Consider the following 21306-nt stretch of genomic DNA (forward strand, 5'->3'; position numbering starts at 1 on the left):
TGGGGGCATTCTGTCTTCATGGTTAGCTGCTGGTGCTACTAGAGGGATATCATACCCAGCACAGAATAAAAGAAAAGACTAGGTCACCATAAAAGTTGTTAAAAATTTATGCCTTCCTCCAACAAACACTCACGTAGCCTCTTCAAAGTGAAGCAAGGACAGCCATTTCCAGCAGTCAGCACTGATTAGTTAATTTTTACCACAGGAGTAGAAACCTTAGAAAAGAATACAAACCAGCCCTTTTCCTGATGGTGGTTGTTATGGATTGAATTGTGTTCCCCCCAAAATACGTGTCAACTTGGCCATGATTCCCAGTATGCCCACGATTTTATGTTTTGATGTGATTATTCTACGTGTTGTAAACCCTAACTCTGTGATGCTAATGATATAGAATTAGAGGCAGTTATGTTAATGAGTGGAAACCCTGGTGGCGTAGTGTTTAAGAGTGACTCCTGGGCACTGGGTTTTTGGGGGTATGTTAATGAGGCAGGACTAAGTTGTATTTTGAGTCAATCTCTTTTGAGATATGAAAGAGATTCAAGCAGAGAAGGAAAGGACCCAACCACCACCAAGAAAGAAGACCTGAGAGTGGAGCGCATCCTTTGGACCAGGGTCCTGCGCTGAGAAGCTCCAAAACCAGGGAAAGATTGATGTCGTAGAATTTTTCAGTATTGCAGTTGAGGCTTGAATTTTTTCTTCAGTTCTTTCAGCTTGAGAAATGTTGAGCCTGTTCTTCCCTAACTCCAGCTCTTTGCACATTTCATTATAATACTTTACTTGGTTTTCTAAAGCTGCTCTTTGAAATCTTCTGTTCAGCTGTTTTATTCCATCATTTCTTCCTTTTGCTTTAGCTACTCTACGTTCAAAAGCAACTTTCAGAGTCTCCTCTGACACCTATTTTGATCTTTTCTTTCATATCTGTCTTTTAAAAGACCATTTGTTTACTTCATCCATGATGTCCTTGATGTCATCCCATAAGTAGTCTGATCTTTGGTCATTAGTGTTCAATATGTCAAATCAATTCTTGAGATGTCTCTAAATTCAGGTAGGATATACTCAAGGTTGTATTTGGCTCTCATGGACCTGTTTTAAATTTCTTTAACTTCGACTTGATCTTGTATATGAGCAATTGATGATCTGTCCCATAGTTGGCCCCGGCCTTGTTCTGACTGATGATACTGAGCTTCTGCATTATATCTTTCCACAGATGTAGTCTATTTGATTTCTGTGTATTCAATCCATCGAGATCGACATGTATAGTTGCCGTTATGTTGTTGAAAAAGATATTTTCAATGAATAAGTCCTTGGTCTTGCAAAACTCTCTCATGTGATCTCTAGTGTTGTTTCTATCATGAAGATCATATTTTCCAACCACCAATCCTTCTTCTTTGCTTCCAGCTTTCACATTCCAATAACCATTAATTATCAATGCATCTTGATTGCATGTTTAATCAATTTCAGACTGCAGAAGCTGGTAAAGATCTTTGATTTCTTCACCTTTGGCCTTAGTGATTGGTGTGTAAATTGGAATAATATTTGTAGGCAGTGGATATTATCCTACCACTGACAGCTTTGTATTTCATGATAGATCTTGAAATGTTATTTTTGACAATGCTTGTGAGGCAGTTCCTTTTCAATTTGTCATTCCTGGCATAGTAGACCATATGATTGTCTGATTCAAAATGGCCAATACCAACCAGTCCATTTCAGCTCACTAAGGTCTAACTTATTCACCTTCTAGCCTTCCATTTCATTTTGACAACTTCCAATTTTCCTTGATTCATACTTCGTGTGTTCCACTTTCTGATTATTAATAGATATTTGCAGCCGTTTCTTTTTATTTTGAGTCATGCCACATCAGCAAATGAAGGTCCCAAAAGCTTGACTTCATCCTCATCATTAAGGTCACCTCTACTTTGAGGAGGCAGCTCTTCCCCAGTTGTATTTTGAGTGCATTCTAACCTGAGGGGCTCATCTTCCAGCGCTATATTAAACAATGTTCCATTGCTATCCATAAGGTTTTCACTGGCCAGTATTTTTCAGAAGTAGATTACTAGGTTCTTCTTCCTAGTCTGTCTTAGTCTGAAAGGTCTGCTGAAATCTGTCTACCATGGGTGACCCTGCTTGTATTTGGAATACCGCTGGATAGGTTCCAGCATCACAGAAACACACAAGCCATCACAGTACATCTAACTTGACAGACAAGTGAAGATGAATGACTGTAGGCTTCAGTATGGATTACACCTCAGCATAAAAAAACAAAAGTCCTCAAAACTAGAGAAGTGAGCAACATCACGATAAATGGAGAAAATATTGAAGTTGTCAGGATTTCATTTTACTTGAATACACAATCAATGCCCATGGAAGCAGCAGTCAAGAAATCAAATGACATTTTGCATTGGGAAAATCTGCTGCAAAAGACCTCTTTAAAGTATTAAAAAGCAAAGATATCACCTTTAGGATTAAGGTGTGCCTGACACAATCACCTCACACGCACGCAAAAGCTGGGCAATGAATAAGAAAGAAGAGAAATAAATGGATTTGAATTATGGTGTTAGCGAAGAGTATTGAATATACCAAGACCTTTCAGAAAATGAACAAATCTGTCTTGAAAGAAATATAGCCAGAGTGTTCCTTAGAAGTAAGAATAGTGAGACTTCATCTCGCTTACTTTGGGTTTATTATCAGGAGGGACCAGTCACTGGAGAAGGATATTATGCTGGATAAAATAGAGGGACAGCAAAAAAGATGAAGACCCTCCATGAGATGGATTGACACAGTGGCTTCAACAATGGCCTCAGACATAGCAATGAAAGACAGGACCAGGCTGTCTTTCATTCTGTTGTGCATAGGGTCACTAGGAGTTGGAACTGACTCAACGGCACTTAACAACAACAACAAAGCATATGCCAGGCACTCTATAGATCTCATCTAACGTATTACCCCCAATTAACATGTGTAGAGCTGAGGCTTAGAGAGCTAAACTTGCCCAAGGCCAAGTGGCTAGATGGCAACAGAGTTAATAGAAAACATGGCTCTGTCAGACCCTAAAGCCAGAGATTCCCCATCTATCACACAGTCTCCCAATAAGGGAGGTCACTCAAGCCTTCATGGGAGTTTATGTGCCACAACATTTTCCTGCAATGCCTGTATGAAATCACTAGATTGAGGGGAAAAAAAGAGCAGGCCCCAAGCTCTGGGTAAGGGAGGTGAAAGCTCTCCTTGTGGGAACTAGGACTTTCAGAAACAGCATGGACCTTGGTTCTGGGTCTCTTTGACAGGGCTCCCTCCAGCTTCTCCAACTCCTCCCAAGACATTGCCTGGCAATGGTGGGGGCAGTGGGAGAGTACTCTATGAAGGTTGAAGGTCTTCTTAGTGCCCCTAGATGTGGTCTCTCTGGGACCACCCCTCTAGGTGCCCCTTTCCCCTTCAGATGTTGTCTCTCCAGGCACTGCCCCCTCTCGGTAGCCCACCAGAGTTGGTCTCCCTGGGCACTGCTCCTCTTGGTGCCCAGGAAGAGGTGAAAGCTGCAACTTCCTGCTGCCACAAAACATTACAATAAACATCCTCACACATGTTCTCTTTTGGACATGTATGAGCATATGTACAAGAATTCATATAAGTCAATAACAACAAGAAAGCTCAGTTAAAACAGGGTCAAAATATTTTAACAGATCTAGATATAGGAATAGCCAATAAGATGCTCAACATCATTAGTCATGAGGAAACCAAATTAAAACAACAACAAGATGCTTCTACACCCAGTAGAATGACTGAATTTAAATGACCAAAATTAAAAAGACTAAGGACATCATGCTTGGTAAAATAGAAGGTCAGCAAAGGAGAGGAAAATCCTCAAAGAGATGGATTGCCACGGTGACTGCAGGGCTAGGCTCAAGCACAGCAACAATTGTGAGGATGGCACAGAACCAGACAGTGTTTCATTCTGTACATAGGGTCACTTTGACTTGGAACTGACTTGACAGCACCTAACAACAACTAACAACAAAGCAAACCAAGTGTTGGTGAGGATGTGGAGCAACTGGAGGTCTCATACACTGCTGGTGGGAATGCAAAATGGTGCAAACACTTTGGAAAAAGTTATGGAAGAGTGGTAGGCAGAATAATGCCCCCCCCCCAAAAAAAGAAAAAAAAGCGTCCCTGTCCTAATCCCTGGAACCTGTGAATATGTTACCTTACATGGCAAAAAGGACTTTGATGTGATTAAGGGTCTTGAGATGGGGAGATTATCCTGAATTATCCAAGCATAATCACAAGGGTCCTTATAAGTCAAAGAGGGAGGCAGAAGAGTTAGAAAAGGAGATGTGATGGCAGGAGCAGAGGTCAGAGTGATGTGATTGCTGGCTTTGAAGATGGAAAGAGGCCATGAGCCCAGGGATCCAAGTGCCCTCTAGAAGCTGTGACAGGTAAGAAAATACATTCTCCCCTAGAGCCTCTACAAAGAATGGAACCTTGCCAACACCTTGATTTTAGTCCAGTGAGATCCATTTCCCACTTCTGCTCTCCAAAACTCTAAGATCATAAATGTGTGTTGTTTTAAGCCACTAAATTTGTGGGTAATATTTTTACAACAGCCATAGGAAACTAATACAGTTTCTTAAAATGTTTAACCAACATCTACCATATGACCCAGTCATTCCATTCCTAAGTTTTCACCCAAGAGAAATGAAAATATGCATCTACACAAAGACTTGTACATAGATGCTTATAGCAGTTTTACTTGTAATAGCCCCCAAACTGAAAACACCCCTAAAATGTCCATTAACAGGTAAGTGGATTAAAAAATCCGTACAATGAAATATTACTCAGCAATAAAAAGGAAAATCTATCAATACACGGAATAACATGGATGAACTTAAGAAGTGTTATGCCAAGTGAAAGAAGCCAAACAAAAGAATACAAATGATATGATTCTATTTAAATAAAAGGTCTATATATACAACTAACCTACAGTGACATAGGAAACCCTGGTGGCATAGTGGTTAAGTGCTACAGCTGCTAACCAAGAGGTTGGCAGTTTGAATCCGCCAGGCGCTCCTTGGAAACTCTATGGGGCAGTTCTACTCTGTCCTATAGGGTCGCTATGAGTCGGAATCGGCTCAATGGCAGTGGGTTTGGGTTTTTTATAGCAACATAAAGCAGAACAGTGGTTGCCTGGAGGTACAGTTGGAACGAAGGGTGGATTACAAGGGGCAGTAGGAAATTGGGCGGGGGGGTGGTGTGGAGCTGCTTGTTATCTTGATTATGATCATGGTTTCACTGGTGTATGCTTGTGTCAAAACTCAACAAATTGAACACTTTAAATATGTGCAATTTATTGTATATTATTAAGCTTTACTAAATATATATAAATTTTTATATTTTTAAATTCCTTATTTTTCTAAGTTTATTTACCACACATATACTTGGTCAATCTATTCCAGTAATTTTGTTTCAGATGGAAGATGTTTGTTATCTTCCTTTAATTGTGGTTGCTCCTCAGGTGGTTAATTATTTTGGTCTATAAGCTGGCTTTCCCCTGGGGTATCAGCAACGCTGTAGTGTTTGAGGGAAGAGTTGAGGACTAGGCTCTAGTCTGTGTCCCTCCCAATGGGTTTAAGAAGAGAGAAGTGGATAAAACTCAGGATCCACAGAATCTGGTTTAATACTACCTTTGCAGTTGGTATTAATCCTCTGGTCAGGGATGTGCCTTTAAATCACAGGGAGAAGCAGCATAGGGAGGAGGCAGTCTCTCTGGGTTGTAATTGCTAGGTCTGTTTTCATTTATTTTTTTCCTCAGTAGAGCTTTTAGCTTTCATGATATGCTGACCCACGTGGCCTGGCTATGCTGTTGGTTTCTGATGTGAAGGCGCAGGCAATGATTATCCCAAGACAACAGAATTTAAAGGCTTTTTTTCCAGCCTATCCTCTCTCTGCCCCCACCATCAGCCCTTCACCCAGTCTGGAGGTACCTCCCTTCCATCCTCCGTCCTTGCTCCCAGGCACACACAGCAGTTGCAGACAATTTTCTGTCTTCCCAGAGACTTCTTATATTTTGTTTCGAGGCTTCCTCAACTCCATCCACCCATTTCACTTAAATAATTTCTCCAGAATGGATTTTGAGAAAGGGAGAGGGTACTCAATGTTAGTTTACCATCTTAATAGAAAACAAACAAACAACAACAACCCTTGCTGTCGACTGGATTCCAACTCCTACTGACCCTATAGGACAGAGTAGAACTGTCCCATAGGGTTTCCAAGCGTCAGGAGCAAGCTGCCGTATTTCTCCAGTAGAGTGGCTGGTGGTTTGAACCACTGACCTCTCGCTCAGCAGCTCAGTGCTTAACCACTGCACACCAGGGTTCCTTCATCTTAATAGGAAGCCCCATAATTTATTTGTATCTGATTTTAAACCATTTAATATTCTTCGAAGAGTTAGTCTACATCTGAAAATCAGGTTCTGAATATCATAAGAGAACACTAGAGACAATAAGCACCATAAAAAAGTAAAAAGCATTTTTTTTACTGCTGAGCGAGAGGTCAGTGGTTCAAACGCACCAGCCACTCTACTGGAGAAATATATGGCAGCTTGCTCCTGTAAAGATTACATGCTCGGAAACCCTATGGGACAGTTCTACTCTGTCCTTTAGGGTCAGTAGGAGTCGGAATCGACTCAACAGCAAGGGTTGTTGTTTGTTCATTTTCTATTAAGATGGTAAACTAACATTGAGTACCCTCTCCCTTTCTCAAATAATTTTAAAATATATTTTGACAAATCTTTTAGAAGTATGAAGAAGCCCTGGTGGCACACTGGCTAAGCACTCAGCTGCTAAACAAAAGGTTGGTGGTTTGGACACACTAGCCGCTCTGCTGGAGAAAGATGTGGTGGTAGTCTGCTTCGGTAAAGATTACAGCCTTGGAAACACTATGGGGCAGCTCTACTGTGTTCTTTAGGGTGTCTATGAGTGGGAATTCACTTGACAGCAGTGGGTTTGGCTTTGGGTGAGCACTATACCCATATGAGTTACCACTTAGTGTTTGTGAGTGACTGACACCACCCAGTTGTGAGTGATGGAAAAACTGAAACGAGGAATTCTAAATAAGTTAACGCATTGTCTTCTATTAGTACATGCTGTATGTAGCAAATCTCACTGTACTGCAGGCTGTACTCTGAGTATACTAGGATTTTTCCTGCTTTGGACCTTTGTGCTTACTGTTCCGTCTGCCTGGAACACACTTCTCCCAGATCTCCACGGGTCTGGCTTCTTCTCAGAACCGTGCTCAAATTTCACCTTTCTAGAGAAGAATTTCATAACCACTCTATGCAATAGCTCCCATCCCAAACCCTAATCACTTGTGAACTTTTACTTTATTTTTCCTCACAATGCTTATATCCACATGAAGTCATATACCTATCGGTTTACTTATTTACCGTCTCTCTTTCCCCACTCAAGAATGAGCACTTTGCCTGTCATGTTCAGCAAGACAAACTGCCAACCTCTTGGTTAGCAGCTGTAGCACTTAACCACTATGCCACCAGGGTTTCCTATGTCACTGTAGGTTAGTTGTATATATAGACCTTTTATTTAAATAGAATCATATCATTTGTATTCTTTTGTTTGGCTTCTTTCACTTGGCATAACACTTCTTAAGTTCATCCATGTTATTCCGTGTATTGATAGATTTTCCTTTTTATTGCTGAGTAATATTTCATTGTATGGATTTTTTAATCCACTTACCTGTTAATGGACATTTTAGGGGTGTTTTCAGTTTGGGGGCTATTACAAGTAAAACTGCTATAAGCATCTATGTACAAGTCTTTGTGTAGATGCATATTTTCATTTCTCTTGGGTGAAAACTTAGGAATGGAATGACTGGGTCATATGGTAGATGTTGGTTAAACATTTTAAGAAACTGTATTAGTTTCCAAGTATTATTTCATATGCTAGGGATCTAGCATATTATTTCATATGCTAGATCCCTAGCATATGAAATAATACTTGGTACAGTGTAGGTCCTCAATAAATAATTGTTAAATGATTGAATAATCCCCTGTGCATGGCTGCTTTTGTCAGTTATCTATCGCTGTGTGATAATCTACTCTGAAGCTTAGTGGCTTAAAACAGCAGCAATTTGTTTTATCTCACAATTCGGTGGGTCGGCTGGGTCTCCTGGGCTTACCTAAGCTCAGCCAAAACCAACACCAAACCCACTGTGGTCAAGTCGATTCCGATGGGCAGCTGCAGTTACCTGGTGCCTAGTCTGAGGATGGTCTAAGATAGCCTCACTCATGCCTGGAGTCTCAGTTGGGATAGCCATGCCTCTACACATGGTCTCTCAACCCAGGCTTTTGTACACAATGGCAGAGCCTTTCAAGAGTGTAAAGGCAGAAGCAGCAAGGCCTTGAGGCCTAAGCTTTGGAACTCTCACAAGTCACTTCCACACATTCTTCAAAGTCAAAAGGCCAGCCCAGAATCAAGGGGTAGGAAGACAGACTCCACCTCTTGATGGGAGAAGCTGCAAAATACCATGGTCTTGTTTTTCAATCTACCACGCTGCTCCAAAGCAGCTCTCCTAGTTTGTAAACAGCAGAAGAGCTTCAAGAATCCTCAGACATTGTCCAGTCCAGTGAGGGCAGGCCCTCATTGTTGGTCTGGTGAGTCAATGAATGAATGAATGACATCGCTGATTCCACTGGCTTCCACAGTGTAACGCTTTCCTAGGTACGTTGGCCTAAGCTGTCACCTAGAGGAATTTGAGGATTGGTGCTTCTAGCTTGGGACCTGGGGGTAGCTGGAGTAAGGAATCTTCCTTCAAGATTGGACTGTAGGATTCCAGGTTATAGTTTAGGGCAATGGTTCCTATATTTAACGTAGGTCCAAAGTACGTAAGGACTTTATTAAGAACTGCAGATTCCTCAGTCCTATCCCAGTAAGTTCAGTAGTCTAAATAGGTCCAAATTCATTAAGTTTGGGGCACTGTGGGAGATTCTACACTGGACCATATTTAAAGAAGTATGAGGCATGGGTGCTGGAGGGTGAGTAGAGCTGCAGTGTAGGGAACAGAGCCCAGGTTTGAGGGCAGAAAGATGTGCATTTCAAAACAGCTCTGCCATCTGCTGTGTAGCTTTAGGAAAGCTACTTCATCTCTCTGATTCTCAATTTTCTTGTCTTTAAAGTAAGGCTAATGATACTTATCTCCTAGCGTAGTTGTGAGATTGGAGATAATTTATACAAAGTGCCTAGTTACTAAGTGCCTAGAGCCTAATAGGCCCTTACTCAATAAGTAGATGTTAATATTACTGACATAATACAAAAAGGTCCGTAGAAATGTCTACGGACCGCAACCATTAACTAGTGAACTGGCAGCCATTGAGTTTATCTGTGTGGGTTAGAGTAGAGCTGTGCTCCAGAGGGTTTTCAATGGCTGATCTTTTAGAAGTAGATTGCCAGGGCTTTCTTCCGGGGTGCCTCTGAATGCACTGAAACCTCCAAACTTTCAGTTAGCAACTGAGTGTGTTAACCCCTTGTACCACCCAAGGGCTCTCTCAACTACCATTAGTAGAATTTAAATACTGTAAGCATCAGGAAAGCAAGAATCATATCTATTCCCCATTACCAGGATGTAGTGTGTCAAAAATGACATGTAGAAGATGCTCAACAAATATTTTTTGAATGAATGAATGAAGCTGTCATACTGGTTGAACCAGAAGTTTGGGGTGTGTGTGTGTTTTAAGTTATTTTTGTTTTAAAGGTACCTTCAAGGACTTCCACATTTTCTTTTGTGTATCCCTCGATACTGACTAAGCTGCCAGGGGTTAAGCCATTTTTTAGAAAAGTTCTTTTAGTGTGGTATAGTGAAAAGAATACCAGCCTTGAAAGCAGAAGACTTCGGTTCACATCCCAGTTCTGACGAGTAGTGTTAATTTGGGCAAGTCACTCATCCTCTCTGGGCCTCATATTCTCCGTTTGGAACATGAGGGAATTGTTGCTGAGGGTCTTTCCTGCTTTTAACATTTTAGGATTCTGTAAGTCTAGTTCAATGTTTTAAATAACCCCTTTATTATGAAAGTATCGTATGTTTATTGCAACCCTCAAAGTGGTTAAGAGCTCGGCTTAACCTTTGAATTTGTAAGAAGCCTTACATTTGTAAGACTTTTGAGATATGTTGCCAAACTGCCCTCCAGAAAAGTTGCTCAAATTCACATTGTCAGTAGTAATGTTTGAGAATGGCCACTTCCCTATTACCTCCCCAGCACTGGGTACAGTGGTTTTTAAAAAATCTTTGCCCTTGTCAGAGATGAAAAATAGTTGATTGTTGTTTTACTCTAGTGTTCTTTTCATCATACTGTTATATTTCTGATGGATATAAAATTGAAACCCTGGTAGCGTAGTGGTTAAGTGCAACAGCTGCGAACCAAAGGGTCGGCAGTTCGAATCCGCCAGGCGCTCCTTGGAAACTCTATGGGCCAGGTCTACCCTGTCCTGTAGGGTCACTATGAGTTGGAACCGACTCGATGGCACTGGGTTTGGTTTTTTTTCAGTATACACTATTTTTACAACCGTAAAAATGTATGTAATACATGTACATATCAAGTGTGGGAGGGACCATAGAGAAATGTAAGTAGTTGTATGATGGGGTTGTGATATAATTACATTATATTATAAGTTAAATTTTTTTTTTTTTAATCTCTGTAGCAGATGGGTAGTTCCCCTAAATCTATTCTCTCCCTCTTCCCAGGCATAGTCACTGTATTAGTCAGGATTCTGTTCTCCAGAGAAACAGAACCAATAGGAATTGTCTCTTTCTCTTTCTCTCTCGATTTATTTTAAGGAATTGGCTCATACTGGCAAGTCTAAAATTTCTAGGGCAGGCCAGCAGGCTGGAAACTCAGGCAGGATTTCTCTGCTAGTCTTGAGGCAGAGTTCTTTCTTCTTCTGGAAACCTCAGTTTTTGCTCTTAAGACCTTCAACTGATTGGATGAGGCCCACCCACATTATAAAGAATAATCTCCTTTGCTTAGAATCAACTGATTATAAATGTTAATTACATGTACAAAATATCTTTGCAGCAACACCTAGGCTAGTATTTGAGCAAACATCTGGACACTATAATCTAGCCAAGCTGACACATAAAAGTAACCATCACATTCATCCAGCTAGACACTACATTTCCTAGCCTCCCTTGCAGCTGGTGTGGCCATGTGATTAAGTTGGGAGTGATGAGATATGAAAGGAAGTGATGTGCACATTTTCTGGGTCATCTCCAACTTAAGATAAGCCCTTAATCTTGGATGTTGACTTTTTCTCCTTTCTCAGGGGTAGCAACCAGCTTTGATTAAGCAAGTGAAAACACCCTAGGGGATGGCACAGCAACGGGGAATCTGGCACCTTTTCATTGCAGAGTCTCCTCACCAATCTAGCCTGGCTGTTCTATTTTTTAAAACAGAAATTAATTTTGATCATGTTTGGGCCGCTATATTTTGTGGTCTCTTTGTTACAGAATCTTAGCTGCGACCCTGACTAATACAACCCCAAACTTCTCCCTAAGGTTGGGGAAATTTTAGAGACCCTTTTACAGTTCGTAAAGCTGATTGGAGGGTGGTAGCAGAGCCCTTGAAAATCAGTGTGCGCTTTGTAGATAACCATGAAATATTGGTCTTTTAAATTCCTTCATATAAAGTGTGATTTAACAACAATGATATGTTTAGTATATTTAAAGTTTAGAACATTTAGAAACAATAAATATAATTTAAGTTCCAGTTGGTAGAACATGATTATGACTAATAGGAAGCCCACATTAAAAAAAAAAAAAGGAATCCACACAATTGGTTCAGCTGAATACATTCATAATTGCTGCAGTTGAATGCATCTGCAATTGCTGCTCTAAGAAGTACAGTATCAGGTAGCACGTTGAGAAGTCAGCCTTTGTCCCAGATACTGAATGCCAGCAAGTGACTCCAGCACAGTGCACAGGAAGTTTATAGGGTACCCATCACAACAGGTCACCTATTTCCTTCATGAATGACTGGTTCCATACCCACCAAGATGGCCTTAGACCATGATCCTTCTCACAGTTACACAGCCAACTATGACCCACCCCCTGAGAACCTAAGGAGTTATGGGCCCAGGGGTGGGACCTTCCAAATCTAGGGAAGGCAAGAGTGATTGCTGGTCCAAGGATCTCCCACTCTATGTCACTTGGGGAGAGAGCCCTCCCTCCTTCTCTGAGTGGATCCTCACATGGCACCCTTAGTAGTTGCAGGGTGACAGTGATTTCCAGCTTGCTCCTTAGTGAAGAAGCTTCCATTCATCGTGGTGATATGGCAGAAACATGACACTTGAGACCAGAAGATGCTGGTGTGCTTCCCAGTATGGCCAAGTGATACCATTTTGCCTTATGGTTTTTGTTTGTTTTTTCATTTAAGATGATCATTAGCAATTCATTTCATTTGTTACTACATTGCCTTCATAATTACCATGTTTAGTGACTGTACATTATTTAATTGAATAATGAATTATTGTGGATCCTTTAAGTAGTTTCCAATTTTGTGTTATTATAAAAATTGCTGCAATTAATATCTTTGTCAATATACCTTTTTCTTCTGTTGGGTAATTTCCTCAGGAATTAAGGTAAGTTTTGACTACCTCTTACAAAAGACTAGAAGGAGGTTGTGGCAGCATTGTTTGCGTTAGAAAAAATAGGAACCGCCAGAACTGTCCATCAGTAGGGAGTACTTAAATACGCTATGATACAGCCGATCCATGGAATACCACACAGCTGTTAAAAAGAATGAGGATTAGTCATAATAGCCAAAAAGTAGAAACAATCCAAATGTCCATCAAAAGATGAACGGGCAAACAAAATGTGGCCTATCCATGTAATGGAATATTATTTGACCTTAAAAAGGAATGAAGTTCTGATACATGCCTCTGATCCCTATGGATGAACCTTGAAAACATTATACTAAGTGAAAGGAGGCAGACGCAAAAGGCCACACACATATTGTGTGATTGCCTGTGGTGATGCTTGTGATGGCGCAACCCAGTAAACATACTAAAAACCACTGAATTGTATATTTTTAAAATGTGAATTTTGTGGTATGTGAATTATTTCTCAACAAAAAGAGTGAGGAAGATCCATATGTATTGACATGGAAAGAGGTCTGTGATTTACTGTTCATTGAGAAAAGCAACATGCAGAACAATATATATAATATCTCATTCTTGTGAAACTCTTTTTGATTGTATATAACACAACATTTTCCAATTCAACAGTTTTTACATGTACAATTCAGTGATGTCAATAACATTAACCATGTTATGCAACCATCACCAGTATCCGTTACCAAGTTTTCCATCATCATTAATGGGTACTCAGTGCCTCCGAAACAATGACTCCCCCTCCCCTCTGCCCGCCCCGGTAACCACTAATAAACTTTGGTCTCTATATGTTTGCCTGTTCTAGATATTTCATATAAGTGGGAACATGCAATATTTGTCCTTCATGAAAGTCTGTCTTTCTCTTGTTAGTGAATGAGATTACAGGACTTCTCCAGAAATATGTCAGTCCTGTCCTCACTCTGCAATATGTCCAGCCACAAAAGCAGCTCCTTTCTCTCAACAGTCGAGAGCACACCCATGTGCCAAGCCCTGTGATAGTGTATAATCACTTCTATATAACGTATAATTATTCTCATTTTTCAGGTAATGAAACTGAGAGACAAGTGACTTGTCAAGGTTATGCAGCAAGGAAGCAACTCCACCAGGAGTCAAACCCAAGCCTGCCTAACTCAGAGAAGGTGAGTCAGAGGCTTTGGCCCCTGACGTCTAGTCCTCACCTTCATTTGTTCCCCATGGATTGGCCCCCCAGAGGCGTGGAGGCTGCTTCGCTTCAGGGAGCATAGCTTACAGGAATGCTGGTTTATGGATTTATACCAGAGGTCATTTATGGTCCTTTATTTGAGGATAGGAGAAAAGGGACTTCAGGGAGTCATTTTGCCCCCAGGCCAGGGCTTCATCACTTGCTGGGAATATTTCCATAGTCCCTAACTAGTCCACTCAAGTTGCCTGAACGTTGCATGTGCCTCTTCACACAGCTGCCCTAGTTGTTGTCTCTAACTAAAGCCACCCCCGGCCCACCAGTCACTCAACAAACACCTACTTACATGTCAAACCAAAACCCATTGCCATCCAGTCAATTCTGACTCATAGTGACCCCATAGGACAGAATAGAACTGCCTCGTAGGGTTTCCAAGGAGTGGCTGGTGGATTCAAACTGCCATCCTTTTGCTTAGCAGCCTGAACTCTTAACCACTGCGCCACCAGGGCTCCCAGCTCACATATCCTTTCTTCTAGGAAGCTTTCCCTGGCCTTTAACTCCTTTGTTATTTACTTCATAACAACACCATTTATAGCTGCCCCTACCAGAGCCCTGGTGGTGCACTGGTTAAGAATTTGGCTGCTAACAAAAAGGGTGGCAGTTCAAATCTGTCAGCCACTCCTTGGAAACCCCATGGGGCAGTTCTGCTCTGTCCTATTGGGTCATTATAAGTTGGAATCAACTTGATGGCAATGGGTTGTTTGTTGTTGCTACAGGAGCCCTTATACTAATACTAGTAATAGTAATACTAGTAGCTACTAGTTAGTGAGCCTCCATTATATGCTAGGCACAATTTTAAGTATTGACATACTTGTTCCTTTTAATTCTCATGGTACTTAAAAAAAAACAAACCAAACCCAGTGCCATTGAGTCGATTCCGACTCATGGTACTTACACAAGAAAACTATTGACATTTATTTCAAATGAGGAAACAACATAGAAAGGTTAGGAAATATGTCCAAAGTCGTCTAACCAGGACATGAAGAAATAGGTCTTTCTGAATCCAAAGTTCATATTTTTCTTTTTACACAACCTTTCCTCTCCTGCACAAATCACCTTGGATTGCAAATGCTGCTTGTCTCTGTTTTCGCCATTGTCCTGCGAACACCTAAAGGGCAGGTGGTCGCTCTGATTTCAGGATTAAGATCCCACTGCCCAGTATGGAGCCTGTTACCAAGTGAGTGGCAGATCTTAAAAGTTTAGCAGAAGTGAATTGTTCCATTTGCTGAGACCTGCCTGGAAACTAAAAGCAGTATGTTCGTCATGTCTCTGCAGATGGGACAGGCCTGCTATCTTTCCTGGAGAGGTGATAAGGGGGCAGGTCTTGCCTCCTTGAGAACTTGCAGATGTTTCCTGAGGCCCTGAGAGCATTTCTGCTTCTGAGACGCCTTGGCTGTCACACCAGTTAATGTGAGCCACCGGAAAAGTCGGCTTCATGGCTCTGCTGGTTTGAATGTCAACAGCCAACTCTAGCCAGCTCTTTGGAAGTTGCCCTGAAAAATTAAGGCTGGCTGAGGCCCACAGAGGATGGAAGCCCCATGTCTAGCCTGTTGAATTCTCCCTGAAGCTCAGCAGGAACTCTGTAGAGAGATAGTAGGTAGTTGATACCTCAGGCTTTGCAGTCACCTCTGGCTTTGAAAACCACCTCTACCACTTAGCAAGTCTGTGGGCTTGGGGCAAGCTTCTCAACCTCTCTGAGCCTCAATTACTTCATCTTTAAAGGAAGTAATTGCCTTCTTTTCAAGTTTAGGGATTAAAAGAAACAATACATAAAATCCTTAGCCCTGAGCCTAGCATAGTGCAGCATAAAATAACACCATCGCCATTAGTGATAATAATAATTGTGCTGTTGAACTATCCAGAGTAGATTTTATTGTTTGCGGCTAAGAATCCTGACTGATGCAACTAATATTATTAGATAGGGGACTATTGCAGGATTCTAGAAGGACAGGTCACTTGAGCCAGTTTGGTGGTTTTCCTGGCTAAGGACTAGTCTTATCAAGAACGTCATCTCCCATCCTTTGGTTGAGAGCGGGTGCTGTTCCTCCTCTTGAATCTTAGCTCCTGGGGTAACCCTGGGAAAGTGGAAGCCCGGTCAAGACTAGCTTCCCCGCTCTCCTGATGCATTCTTCCATCCCAACCACCTAACCCAGGATTGAGCAATTAACAATCATAAACATTCTTTATTATGTTTTGAGATATTTATTTTTTGAAACATTGACTAAATAATTTCATACTAAATGGTATTTAAAAGTTAGAAAGAACTTTCACGGATTTATTTGATTTTCAGTATTTATGCACACAAACAAAAAAGTACGTGGGCTTTGACGTAGAGGTGGTTTAAGTCTTTTCTGAGTCCTTCCAGTTTTCATCTACAGGCCTCTGGGGAAGAAATTTATTGACTTGTGCAGTTTTGGTTTTTAATTTTGTTTCCACTGAACATTCTTTCACATATACTTTTTGTAGTTACGTAAAAGTTTTATATGAAAAAAAAAGATTCGGGGGAAAGGAGGATTTTTCCTTCGGGAGCGCTGAGGTTAGGTTAATGGTGGTGAAATGATTTGGAAAAGGATAGCAGGAATGGGTGCACAACTTGAGTGTAATCAATGTTAATGAATTATACATGTAGGTCTTGTTGAGATGGCATGTGCTTTGTTTATATTTTCACCACAATAAATTTTTTTTAAAAAGACAAAAATGAAAAAAGTTTTATATGGCTTTATAGTCATTTTTAAGTTTGTCATAGTATTCCTTCAAATGGATGGGCCAGAGTTTGTGTAGTCAACCTCCTGTCATTTGGAACCTGGGTAGTTCCAATTTTCTGCTATTATCTATAACACCATCAACTTTTATTAAAATAGGATTTTAAAGCAATCTTTGGATATATTTCCTTAGGACAAATACCTAGAAGTGGACTGAGGGACCAAAAGATAGGAATAGATTTTCTTCTTGTTATTTAAGGTTAAATCATCCTGAAGAAAGATAAAACCAACTCACAGAGACTGCTTGTGCATTCTCTCTTGGTCTGAAATGGGAAAGAAATAGAGAATCCATGCCAATGAGAAGGCAAGGGAATCTTCACTGAGCCACGCAGAGTTTGCTGGAATGGGCTGGACTCTTTTCTTCTGTGGCAACATCTTCAACCAATATTCTGGTCTGGGCTGACTGTCAGCTTATTCAGGGGCTCCCTTGCTCCCCATTTCCTTCTCTTCTACTCTCACTGCCTTTGCAGGAGTTGTACACCAGCAGTTAATACAGTGCTAAGCCCTCTCTAGAATCTCGCATGACTACCCAAGAGTCAAGTACCTGTGATGGTCAGGACTGATGTGTGATCGGGACAAGGCAGCACGGCCTGGTAGGGGGAGCACTGACCCTGTAATTAAAAGACCTGGCTCCAGGCAGGGGCTTGCCATCAACCTGCTAACTCAACAGGTACTCCCCCAACCTGGATGACAGGTTACTGAAATGATACAATTTTAGATGCATTCCTTTGGCTCAGGACTCTGACTCTTGGGAGAGGACACAGTGTCATTTATATCCTAGTCTGACCTATGTTATCAGAGCTGACTCCAAGAACAGGCCTGGTTGGAAAAGAAGGTGAAGAGCCCCTGTGAAGACCCTGGAAGCAAGGAAGGAGGTCCATAAAGGTGAAGATCAGAGTCTAGCCTTCTATATTTCACAAAAACACTTGAAACCTAGGCTTCCTTCTCTAGTTGCCACTAGCCTGTGGGGCTTCCCTCTAGGTAATATGCCCTGGGAAGCAGCATACAAGCCCTCCCAAGGTTTTGTTTTTTATTGTGTGTGTGTATAGACAGAAATCTGGAATAGATGTTTCCAGTGGAATTGCCCCAGCGACTCCATCCCAGCCACACGTGTGTGAGCACCTGGCCTTCCCGGTTGTCATCACAATGATGATGTCATGACATCTGCTTTGCATGGCTTTGGTACCCTGGAAGTGGAATCATCACCACAATTTAATCTTTAGTCAAGTACAGTGCAGTAGGTTGTGGCTCAGACCAAAATCTACTCTTCCGCTGTACCCCTCCTGTGCTATATTCTACGCATTTTGGCCTAGCGCTGGTGGCACAGTGGTTAAAGTGATTGACTGCTAACCGAAAGGTCAGCAATTTGAATCCACCAGCTGCAGCTTGGAAAGAAACCCTATGGGGCAGTTCTACTCTGTTCTACAGAGTTGCTATGAGTTGGAATCGACTTGATGGCAACAAGCTTGGTCTGGTTTTTGGTGCTTCCTCAAACATGCTAAGCTTGTTCCTGTCTATAAGACTTTGGATTTGGTGTTCCCTCTCCTTGGATCTTCCCACACCTGCTTCCTTGTCTTATTTCAGGCCTTATCTCAACTGGTACCTTTTCCTACAGACCTTCCTTGAATACTCTAGATGGCAACATGCTGCCCCCGAGTCAATTTCTATCCAGTTACCAGCCTGTGCTTTCTTCTTAGCACTGTCATTTCCTGAAATTATCTTCTGTATTTATTTACCCATATATTGTCCAGCTCTATAACCAGAATGTAAACTCCATGAGGGCAGCAACAGAGGCTATTCTATTCTCTGCTCAGAGTCGAGAACAGCACCAGCATATATAGGGGAGTTCATCCAAGAATCCCAGGCAGAGTGGCCCTCTCTCTTCTTTATTTGGTGTTGCCGTTTTTCTTCAAAGTGGTATATAAATATTGGCTTGGCAGGGCAGAGAGCCCTGGCAGGGCTGAGTGCAGATTTGAGTTCCTGCCTAACTCAGCATGACCTGGGCCACCTCCTACCCAAGTCTACAGAGGAAGCACTGGTCTCTGGGATTCCAGGAGGCTGAGCTGAAGCCAGTGGGCAGAAGTTTGTAGAGAGATCTTTTGAACAGAGCTGGTAGGAGACAGACTGGTAGTCACTGTTGTGTACCTGGGCTAGCTCCACATCTTGTCCATCCCTCCAAGGCCCACTCACCACTCTGGTGTAACCACCTGCCTCAGTGTAGCCTGCTCACCAATCTGTGAGCTTGTGGCTGTCATTGGTCTCTGGAACTATTGCCCATCCCTGATGCTGGGCATTCTGCCTTGCTGAAGGAAGTAGACCAGATGATCTCTGTGGGTCTTTTCAGCTCCAATTTTAGGGGCTCAGCTGAGAGCAGTTTATTTCTAATACATGTTCTGTTGACTGCAGGGCCTCCAGGGAGGAGAGGGTGACAGACAGGGTTAAGATGTTAATGGTGTGCCGCGGTTAAAGCTCGGTGACCCACAGCGCCAGGCCAGCGCACTGGTTAGTGACCACATCCGTCCCACCTGCTGTTTGCTTAGCACTGAAAGCTCATCATCTGCATCAGGAATGTAGCACCACATAGAAATATGAGTCCTGGGCCTGATTCTGCTGCCAAGTTATTGTGTGAGCTTGAAAAAGTCCCTTCCTTCTCTGGGCCTCCGTGTTTCCTTCTGGAGAAATGAGTGTTTGGACTAGAACTAGATGCTCTTTAAGGCCCTCTCTTCTGACTCTAACATACTAGGATTCTACCAGTGAACCTCAGATGTGAAAACATTACACCGGTGGCAAGGACTCACGCCCAGGCTCCAGTTCTTCAGCAAATCATCTTTCTTAGTTGACAGCCTGGAAAGGAACCAAGACCCCTGACCTCCGTCATTGGCAGCTCAAGTCTTCTCAGTGTCTTTGTTTATTCACAGCTCTGGCCAGGGAGATGACATAAGCATGTGATCTGTTAGTGAACAGAGCCTGAGACGTCCATCATGAGAAAGATGAGCTGAGCCTAGTCCAGAGCATCCTGGAGACTGTCGCACCAGAGCCCCTGGCTGGTATTCTCATCCAGAGGGCAGGAGAGGGGCTTTGTGCCCTTGTCTTTGACAATGTAGGGGCTTCTTGGGCAACATTTATACCAAGACCGCCTGCATGTGGCAACCCTGTGATCCTGAACCTGGAGCAGGAAGGGAGTTGTCATGGATTGAATTGTGTCCCCCAAAAATATGTGTATTAATTTGGCTAGGCCATGATTCCCAGTGTTGTGTGGTTGTCCACCATTTTGTTAACTGATGTGATTTTCCTGTGTGTTGTAAATCCTACTTCTACGATGTCAGTGAGGTAGGTTAGGCAACAGTTAAGGTTAATGAGGCAGGACTCAATCTACAAGATTGGATTTTTATTTTTTATTGTACTTTAGATGAAAGTTTACAGAACAAACTAGCTTTTCATTAAACAGTACACATATTGTTTTATGACATTGGGTTAACAACCCCACAAGACATCAACGCTCTCCCTTGTTGACCTTGGCTTCCCTATTACCAGCTTTCCTGTCCTCTCCTGCCTTCTAGTCCTTAGCCCTGGAGTGGTGTGCCCCTTTAGTCTTGTTTTGTTTTATGGGCATGTCTAATCTTTGGATGAATGGTAAACCTCAGGAATGACTTCTTTGCTGAGCTAAAAGAGTGTCCGGGGTCCATACTCTTGGGGTTTTGGACTGTGTCTTGAGCCAATCTCTTTTGAGGTATAAAAGAAAGACATGAACAGAGAGACAGGGGGACCTCATACCACCAAGAAAGCAATGCCAGGAGCAGAGCTTGTCCTTTGGGCTTGGGGTTCTGTGAGGAAAAGCTCCTACTCCAGGGGAAGATTGATGACAAGAACCTTCCTCCAGAGCCAACAGAGAGAGAAAGCCTTCCCCTGGACCTCACACCCTGATTTTGGACTCCTAGCCTACTAGACTGTGAGAGAATATCTGTTTGCTAAAGCCATCCACTTGTGGTATTACTGTTATAGCAGCCCTGGATGGCTAAGGCAGGAGTCTAATGAAAAGAAGCCTTTTCATGATGCCCTATGACAATTTCATGATGTTTTATAGTTTTACCATGCTTTCCTGAATCTCATCTCAATTGTCTTTGGCACAGCCATATAGGAAGAGCACCTAACACTGAATGCCTGGGACCATTCTCTGTCCTGACCTAGCTCTCTTTCTTCTACCCTGTAGGATTCCTGTAGGAATGGGAGATCCATAAAGCCCAATAGTTAAGTAAACATTTCCAAAACACCTTCTCTTCCTTAACTTCAGGTTGGAAACCAGGGATTAAATATGAATCAGGTTTGGCTGCTGCTCTCAAGAAGAGATAAAGATAAAGAAGAGATAAATCCTTTCATCTGCTCTCAGCCCCAGTCCTGCAAAATGAGGCTAATGATTCCTGTCTAAGGATTGCCAGATTTAGTAAATAAAAATCTAAAAGGCCCAGTGAAACTTAAATTTCAGATAAAAGATAAATAATATTTTAGCCTAAGTATGTCCCGTGCAATATTTGGAACAGGCTTGCACTAAAAAAATAAAATTTAACTGGATGTCCTGTTAAAAGGGTAGGACATCCTACCCTTGTCTGAACTAGTTGAAGACTTTTATGAGGTGCAAAAGGAATAATGTGTATGAAATTGCTTT

The 21306-nt window shown here is 42.0% G+C and overlaps 1 protein-coding gene across 1 annotated transcript in view; it reads left to right on the forward strand.

Annotated features, from left to right (window-relative positions):
• FBXW2 (F-box and WD repeat domain containing 2) overlaps positions 1-17691 on the forward strand; it is a 62011-nt gene extending 44320 nt beyond the window's left edge. Inside the window, exon 7 of the mRNA XM_064291527.1 lies at positions 13707-17691. Within this exon, the coding sequence (XP_064147597.1) occupies positions 13707-13710 (4 nt within the window). The 3' untranslated portion in view covers positions 13711-17691. The remainder of the gene's footprint in view (positions 1-13706) is intronic.
• The last annotated feature ends 3615 nt before the right edge of the window (positions 17692-21306 follow it).

This window comes from Loxodonta africana, chromosome 9, assembly GCF_030014295.1.
Source record: "Loxodonta africana isolate mLoxAfr1 chromosome 9, mLoxAfr1.hap2, whole genome shotgun sequence".
NCBI lineage: Eukaryota > Metazoa > Chordata > Mammalia > Proboscidea > Elephantidae > Loxodonta > Loxodonta africana.